General features: G+C 41.4%; 1 protein-coding gene across 4 annotated transcripts; it reads right to left on the bottom strand.

Annotated features, from left to right (window-relative positions):
• Positions 1-2303: 2303 nt before the first annotated feature.
• On the bottom strand, positions 2304-5085 carry cunh11orf68 (chromosome unknown C11orf68 homolog). 4 transcript variants are annotated; one of them, XM_038268413.1, is made up of 2 exons: positions 4966-5085; positions 2304-3277 (listed from the first exon to the last, which is right to left on the bottom strand). In XM_038268413.1, the coding sequence occupies exon 2, from the start codon at positions 3251-3253 to the stop codon at positions 2525-2527; it is 729 nt and encodes a 242-aa protein (XP_038124341.1). In that variant the 5' UTR covers positions 3254-3277; positions 4966-5085; the 3' UTR covers positions 2304-2524. The 4 variants fall into 4 exon arrangements, with proteins under 4 accessions (XP_038124341.1, XP_038124343.1, XP_038124344.1 ...); XM_038268415.1 differs by having other exon boundaries at positions 2304-3274; positions 4966-5041; XM_038268416.1 differs by lacking the exon at positions 4966-5085 and adding an exon at positions 4783-4945.
• Positions 5086-9173: the final 4088 nt, after the last annotated feature.

Genomic DNA, 9173 nt, shown 5'->3' with positions numbered 1-9173 from the left:
ACAAAATAATACCATGGCATCAATACCGCTTCAATCAAAATTAAGTTCAAATTGGAGATTTGTTTTCCTTTGAATGACCTTAAAATGCGCAGCAACAAGTGGGGGAAGGGACACTCCAGGACTTTCCACCTTTCGGAACTTCGAACCGTGGACGCCAATTGAAGGCGGTAGAGCTTGAAGGTTGTTCTGAACATGTTTATAATGTTTTTAAACCATTCATTGATCAGATCTGCCTTTTTGCTTTGAAGTAAAGAAACGGGCAGATAATTTGACGGATAGAAATCCATCAACGCTTCTATCCAGCGACGAAACGATGACCTGGGCGGATTTCATTATAAGTATTGATTATGTTTGGTGATAATCCAGATTTATGTGCCTAATTTGAACGGAAAGTGGCAGGAAACCAAATGAAGGGCTACATGTAAATAACTCTGTATGCTAACTAAACCGAGGATTTACTCCTCTGCTCATCTGACAGCTGTTTTTGTTTTGTTTTTTTTGTACATGAACACAGACTGTGGTAAAACTCACGTTTCAGACTGTAGCGACACGTTTAGTTCAATGTATAATTCAGTTCTTGTACATATATATTATCAGATGTATCCGATGAATGACTAACTCTGTCTAGATTCCAAAAAGGTTTTTTCTTTTGCAAATAAAAACCACAAACATGTACAGGTGCTGGTCATAAAATTAGAATATCATGAAAAAGTAGATTGATTTCAGTAATTCCATTTAAAAAGTGAAACTTGTATATTATATTCATACATTACATACAAACTCATATATTTCAGATGTTTATTTTGTTTAATTTTGATGATTACAAATGACAACAAATGAAAATCTCAAATTCATCATATCAGAAAATTAGAATATTACTGAAGACCAATAAAAACAAAGGATTTATAGAAATGTTGGCCAACTGAAAAGTATGAACATGAAAAGTATGAGCATGTACAGCACTCAGTATTTAGTTGGGCCTCCTTTGGCCTGTATTACTGCAGCAATGCGGCGTGGCATGGAGTCGATCAGTCTGTGGCACTGCTCAGGTGTTATGATAGCCCAGGTTGCTCTAATAGTGGCTTTTAGCTCTTCTGAATTGTTGGGTCTGGTGTATTGCATCTTCTTCTTCACAATACCCCATAGATTTTCTATGGGGTTAAGGTCAGGAGAGTTTGCTGGCCAATTAAGAACAGGGATACCATGGTCCTTCAACCAGGTACTGGTAGCTTTGGCACTGTGTGCAGGTGCCAAGTCCTGTTGGAAAATGAAATCTGCATCTCCAAAAAGTTGGTCAGCTGCAGGAAGCATGAAGTGCTCTAAAACTTCCTGGTATGTGGCTGCGTTGACCCTGGACCTCAGAAAACACAATGGACCAACACCAGCAGATGACATGGCACCCCAAACCATCACTGACTGTGGAAACTTTACACTGGACTTCAAGCAACGTGGATGAAGTGCCTCTCTTCTTTTCCTCCAGACTCTGGGACCTTGATTTCCAAAGGAAATGCAAAATTTACTTTCATCAGAGAACATGACTTTGGACCACTCACCAGCAGTCCAGTCCTGTTTCTCTTTAGCCCAGGCAAGACGCTTCTGACGCTGTCTGTGGTTCAAGAGTGGCTTGACACAAGGAATGCGACAGCAGAAACCCATGTCTTTCATACGTCTGTGTGTGGTGGTTCTTGAAGCACTCACTCCAGCTGCAGTCCACTCTTTGTGAATCTCCCCCACATTTTTGAATGGGGTTTGTTTCACAATCCTCTCCAGGGTGCGGTTATCTCTCTTGCTTGTACACTTTTTTCGACCACATCTTTTCCTTCCCTTCGCCTCTCTATTAATGTGCTTGGACACTGAGCTCTGTGAACAGCCAGCCTCTTTAGCGATGACCTTTTGTGTCTTGCCCTCCTTGTGCAAGGTGTCGATGGTCGTCTTTTGGACAACTGTCAAGTCAGCAGTCTTCCCCATGATTGTGTAGCCTATAGAACTAGACTGAAAGACCATTTAAAGGCTTTTGCAGGTGGTTTGAGTTAATTAGCTGATTAGAGTGTGGCACCAGGGGCCATCAATTTTGAACCTTTTCACAATATTCTAATTTTCTGATATGATGAATTTGAGATTTTCATTTGTTGTCATTTGTAATCATCAAAATTAAACAAAATAAACATCTGAAATATATGAGTTTGTATGTAATGTATGAATATAATATACAAGTTTCACTTTTTAAATGGAATTACTGAAATCAATCTACTTTTTCATGATATTCTAATTTTATGACCAGCACCTGTATAGAGGAAAAAAACTGTTTTCAAATGCGTGTTTTTATTTGTAAACACTGAACTCTTAAATGTTGGATTTTAAGCTCTCTAAGTTGGTGAAAGTAAACTGAAATTGTGTATTTAAATCCAACCTGAAACCAGACAAAGAAGTCAGAAAATATGCATTAAATGTTTGTTTTAACAGAAAAGAAAAATGATCTGAGATTATATCCCATCAAACGGGTCCAGAAAAGGCCTTTTCTCCTTTATGTGACTTCCAGGTTGGTGACTTTGTTGATGATGTGGGAGCGCCTGGGAACGCACTCCAAGTCAAACTTGCTCTCATAGATGGTGGGGCAGAGCTTCCAGCGGTTGTTCCTGTAGATTCCCAGGTAGGTGTAAACATCTGGCTTATAGGAGAGCTGACATTTGACCCCTGAGGCCCGGATGAAGGAGTCCAGCCCAACAACCTCCCCTTCATCTGTGAAGTCCTGGTTATAGACGCATATCACATGCCTGGGATCACCGTTGGGATCATAGGGACTCACTTTAGCGCTGCGGATTCTGCCATCTAAGGTCGCTCTGGCCACGCACTCCCACGCGTGATCCACTTTGAAGCCGGTGTCCAGGTACATGAGCCACTTCCCGGACAACACCCTGTGGTTGAGGGCCAGCTCCTTCACGGTCTGGAAGGTGACCGGCCGGGAACTCGCCAGCAGCTTCTCCCAGCTCTCCTGGAGGCCCGTCACGTCCTCCGGGTCAGGGGTGTGGTTGGGACCCAGTATGGAGATCCAGCCCACCGGACCCAGGCCGCTCTGCTCGTTACCGAAGCGGTGCACCTGTGATGGTCTGTTGCTCTCCAGCCAGCCGTCAAACTCGGATCTGGGAGTCCTTCTGGCGTCGAACACGATCCAGGGGTCCATGTCCGCTGCCAAGGCCTCGGCGGCGTAGCTGTCTGAGGGGAAGAGGGGCTCTGGCTCGGCTTCCTCCTCCATGGTGCTGCCGGTGAACCAATCCTGCTGGAGAGCAGACAGCTGTTGGTTTTAATTACACCAGGAGCTAAAGCTAACTAGCATCCAGCCTTCCAAACAGAGAGCAGACAGCCGTTGGCTTTAATTACACCAGGAGCTAATGCTAACTAGCATCCAGCCTTCCAAACAGAGAGCAGACAGCCGTTGGCTTTAATTACACCAGAAGCTAATACTTCCTAGCATCCAGCCTTCCAAACAGAGAACAGACAGCTGTTGGTTTTAATTACACCAGGAGCTAATGCTAACTAGGATCCAGCAACGGAAAGCAGACAGCTGTTGGTTTTAATTACACCAGGAGCTAATGCTAACTAGCATCCAGCCTTCCAAATGGAGAGCAGACAGCCGTTGGCTTTAATTACACTAGAAGCTAATGCTAACTTGCATCCAGCCTTCCTAATAAAGAGCAACCAGCAATTGGCTTTAATCACACCAGGAGCTAATGCTAGCTAGCATCCAGCAACGGAAAGCAGACAGCTGCTGGCTTTAATCACACCAGGAGCTAATGCTAACTTGCATCCAGCCTTCCTAATAAAGAGCAACCAGCAATTGGCTTTAATCACACCAGGAGCTAATGCTAGCTAGCATCCAGCAACGGAAAGCAGACAGCTGCTGGCTTTAATCACACCAGGAGCTAATGCTAGCTAGCATCCAGCAACGGAAAGCAGACAGCTGCTGGCTTTAATCACACCAGGAGCTAATGCTAACTAGCATCCAGCCTTCCAAACGGAAAACAGACAGCCGTTGGCTTTAATCACACCAGGAGCTAATGCTAACTAGCATCCAGCCTTCCTAATGAAGAGCAACCAGCCTTTGGCTTTAATCACACCAGGAGCTAATGCTAACTAGCATCCAGCCTTCCTAATGCAGAGTAGACAGCTGTTGGTTTTTAATCACACCAGGAGCTAATGCTAGCTAACATCCAGCCTTCTAAACGTAAGGCAGACAGCTGTTGGCTTTAATTACACCCAGGAGCTACTGCTAACTAGCATCCAGCCTCCAACAACTGGGAGCAGACAGCTGTTGGCTCTAATTACACCAGGAGCTAACTCTAACTAGTATCCAGGCTTCCAAACGGAGAGCAGACATCTGTTGGTTTTAATCACAGCAGGAGCTAATGCTAACTAGCATCCAGCCTTCCAAACGGGGAGCAGACAGCTGTTGGCTTTATTCACACCAGGGGCTAATGCTAACTAGCATCCAGCCTTCTAAACAGGGAGCAGACAGCTGTTGGCTTTATTCACACCAGGGGCTAATGCTAACTAGCATCCAGCCTTCCAAACGGGGAGCGGAAAGCTTTTAGCTTTAATCACACCAGGAGCTAATGCTAACTAGCATCCAGCCTTGCAAACGGAGAGCAGACAGCTGTTGGCTTTAATCACAGCAGGAGCCAATGCTAACTAGCAACCAGCCTTCCTAACGAAGAGCAACCAGCCACTGTCTTTAATCACAGCAGGAGCATGAACGGCTGTGGTTAAAAGTGAAACAAAGTTTACCTCCGCCTTCCTGCTGCAGCTAGCACACGGAGTTAGCCACTTTCACAACTTTTTAACAGTTTTAAAGCCCCAGGCTTCAACGAACGGTAAGAGTTGAACACATCAGGCGTTACTAAATGCACAAACAGAGTGTAGACCAACCAAGCTATGAGACATCGATCTTAAATCATGTGCTGATGCTACCTGTTGTAGCTGCAGTTGTTAGCCAGCGGCTCCTCCACTCAGGCGCTGCTGGTGAAGATGGCCTCTGATTTGGAGTCGTTTATTGCTACAAAGTCATAAATCAAGATCTAAAGTAGTTAGACTAGTCAAACCTGGCCTCAATTATTCTTAAGTGCCTCACTTTTTTCACCCTTATTTTATAAATTTTGTTGTTGTTTTTTGGCAGGAGGTGGAGGTATGATATAAATTGTACTTTTAATAAACCCTCCCAATCTGTTAATGATAGGCTCTGTGTGTGCACCCTCATGCTCTATCTCTCCTAAAAAGAGATCCCTGGGGACAAACTCTTTAAATAACACTTCATAACTTTTGTGTATTAAATAACCAGGAGACATGACAACAGATTCTGATAGAAACTGTAATGTTACCCAGATCAGAGAAACTGTTTTGGGTTCCAGAAGGCAGCTGCTCACCTCACAGGAAGTGGCCCCAATTAACAGTTAAAAAGGCATTTACAGGTGCTGGTCATAAAATTAGAATATCATGAAAAAGTAGCTTGATTTCAGTAATTCCATTTAAAAAGTGAAACTTGTATATTATATTCATACATTACATACAAACTCATATATTTCAGATGTTTATTTTGTTTAATTTTGATGATTACAAATGACAACAAATGAAAATCTCAAATTCATCATATCAGAAAATTAGAATATTACTGAAGACCAATAAAAACAAAGGATTTATAGAAATGTTGGCCAACTGAAAAGTATGAACATGAAAAGTATGAGCATGTACAGCACTCAGTATTTAGTTGGGCCTCCTTTGGCCTGTATTACTGCAGCAATGCGGCGTGGCATGGAGTCGATCAGTCTGCTGCACTGCTCAGGTGTTATGATAGCCCAGGTTGCTCTAATAGTGGCTTTTAGCTCTTCTGAATTGTTGGGTCTGGTGTATTGCATCTTCTTCTTCACAATACCCCATAGATTTTCTATAGGGTTAAGGTCAGGAGAGTTTGCTGGCCAATTAAGAACAGGGATACCATGGTCCTTCAACCAGGTACTGGTAGCTTTGGCACTGTGTGCAGGTGCCAAGTCCTGTTGGAAAATGAAATCTGCATCTCCAAAAAGTTGGTCAGCTGCAGGAAGCATGAAGTGCTCTAAAACTTCCTGGTATGTGGCTGCGTTGACCCTGGACCTCAGAAAACACAATGGACCAACACCAGCAGATGACATGGCACCCCAAACCATCACTGACTGTGGAAACTTTACACTGGACTTCAAGCAACGTGGATGAAGTGCCTCTCTTCTTTTCCTCCAGACTCTGGGACCTTGATTTCCAAAGGAAATGCAAAATTTACTTTCATCAGAGAACATGACTTTGGACCACTCACCAGCAGTCCAGTCCTGTTTCTCTTTAGCCCAGGCAAGACGCTTCTGACGCTGTCTGTGGTTCAAGAGTGGCTTGACACAAGGAATGCGACAGCAGAAACCCATGTCTTTCATACGTCTGTGTGTGGTGGTTCTTGAAGCACTCACTCCAGCTGCAGTCCACTCTTTGTGAATCTCCCCCACATTTTTGAAGGGGTTTTGTTTCACAATCCTCTCCAGGGTGCGGTTATCTCTCTTGCTTGTACACTTTTTTCGACCACATCTTTTCCTTCCCTTCGCCTCTCTATTAATGTGCTTGGACACTGAGCTCTGTGAACAGCCAGCCTCTTTAGCGATGACCTTTTGTGTCTTGCCCTCCTTGTGCAAGGTGTCGATGGTCGTCTTTTGGACAACTGTCAAGTCAGCAGTCTTCCCCATGATTGTGTAGCCTATAGAACTAGACTGAAAGACCATTTAAAGGCTTTTGCAGGTGGTTTGAGTTAATTAGCTGATTAGAGTGTGGCACCAGGGGCCATCAATTTTGAACCTTTTCACAATATTCTAATTTTCTGATATGATGAATTTGAGATTTTCATTTGTTGTCATTTGTAATCATCAAAATTAAACAAAATAAACTTCTGAAATATATGAGTTTGTATGTAATGTATGAATATAATATACAAGTTTCACTTTTTAAATGGAATTACTGAAATCAATCTACTTTTTCATGATATTCTAATTTTATGACCAGCACCTGTACATCTTCAGTCTGCCACATCTTATTTTACACCATACACGTTTGCAGATGATTAGACATCCATGGCTGCTGCTTTATCAAAATATTACACTTCATTCGCTCATTCCACTTCCAAATCTTTGTCACGTACAGAATGAAGATTACTTACGGAAGAGGATTAGGGCCACTGAAAAAAAAAAAAAAGTAAACTGATTTTTACATTTTATTTCAGTTTAACATGGGAAAAAAGTCAGAATTCTGAGTTTAATCTCGGAATTCTGACTGAATTCTGACAATAAAAAAAAGTCAGAATTCTGAGAAAAAAAGACAGAATTCTGAGATTAAAGTCAGAATTCTGAGATTAAAGTCAGAATTCTGAGATTAAAGTCAGAATTCTGAGAAAAAAGAATTCTGAGAAAAAAGTCAGAATTCTGAGAAAAAAGTCAGAATTCTGAGATTTAAGTCAGAATTCTGAGAAAAAAGTCAGAATTCTGAGATTAAAGTCAGAATTCTGAGATTAAAGTCAGAATTCTGAGAAAAAAGTCAGAATTCTGAGAAAAAAGTCAGAATTCTGAGAAAAAAGTCAGAATTCTGAGATTAAAGTCAGAATTCTGAGATTAAAGTCAGAATTCTGAGAAAAAAGTCAGAATTCTGAGATTAAAGTCAGAATTCTGAGATTAAAGTCAGAATTCTGAGAAAAAAGTCAGAATTCTGAGATTAAAGTCAGAATTCTGAGAAAAAAGTCAGAATTCTGAGAAAAAAGTCAGAATTCTGAGAAAAAAGTCAGAATTCTGAGAAAAAAGTCAGAATTCTGAGATTAAAGTCAGAATTCTGACTTTTTTCCCATACTATACTGAAAAAAAAAAAAAAAAATCAGTTAACTTTTTTTTTTTTTTTTCCAGTGGCCCTAATCCTCTTCCGTAATTATTACTGTATATCCAGACAGAGAAACTGTCTTAATAAGTTAAACTAATGTGGAAAACATTAGTTCTGACAAGTTGCAGGCAGCCAATACCAAGGTGTGATAAACTCACACATCATCAATGATAATTATCCTAAAAAACTTACGACATAGTGGTGGCAGCATCATGCTGTGGGGCCATATAAGACCAAGCAGCTGCACCCTTCTGCCTATAGACATTATTAGCATATCCAGCTTATTAAAGAAAACCCTACAATAAAATGTATAACATTTAATTTCCCTTTGGATTAATAATTTGTTTTTGTTTTTTTTGTTTATTTATTTGTTCCAACTGACAGACAAGAATGTTTAGAACAACTTCATTTCTGTTGCTAAGAACATTTTAAATTTTTGCTTTTTTAAATAGAGATTTCAGAGTGTTTTTACACACCTGAATTGTAGAGCCCTTCTTGTATTCTAGTCGATGAATCTCCCCATTTTCTGGGGAATTTTTATACACAAGGCCAAACCAAGAAGCTGTACATTCAATACAAACAGAATCAGCTCGCAGCATATAGATGTTAATAATAAATAAATTAAGAATATATGAATATGTGTGTGAATTTTTTCTTTTTTTTTGTAATATGTAAAAAAGGAAAACAAGCTGTTTGTGTGCAGGATGTGTGGGATCTGCACAGATGTTATCTTCCCTTTTCCTCACTCTAGATCTGTACAAGTCTTATCTGCTGACCTAATTATGTTTTACATTCTTTCTGTATCTCTGCTTCTGTCTCCTTGAACCCCAGTCGGCCTCGGCAGATGGCCGCTCACACTGAGCCTGGTTCTGCTGGAGGTTTCTTCCTGTTAAAAGGGAGTTTTTTCTCTCCACTGTCGCTACAAGCATGCTTAGTGTGAGGGATTGCTGTAGAGTCAATGAGTCAATGCAATCAACTGGTTTTCCTTAGATAGAAAACTGAATCCATTTGACTATATGATCTGTTTAACTGTATGCAATCCCTCACACTAAGCATGCTTGTAGCGACAGTGGAGAGGAAAAACTCCCTTTTAACAGGAAGAAACCTCCAGCAGAACCAGGCTCAGTGTGAGCGGCCATCTGCTGAGGCCGACTGGGGTTCAAGGAGACAGAAGCAGAGACACAAAAAGTAGCTATAAAAGGCGGCCCCGTCCAGGAAACACACAGTCAGGCAGACGAGCACCGAGC

Source organism: Cyprinodon tularosa, unplaced genomic scaffold, assembly GCF_016077235.1.
Source record: "Cyprinodon tularosa strain WSP-4 unplaced genomic scaffold, ASM1607723v1 ctg70, whole genome shotgun sequence".
Classification (NCBI taxonomy): Eukaryota; Metazoa; Chordata; class Actinopteri; order Cyprinodontiformes; family Cyprinodontidae; genus Cyprinodon; species Cyprinodon tularosa.
Note: the sequence above shows the minus strand (reverse complement) of the source record. Positions and strands in the feature narration are given on the sequence as shown.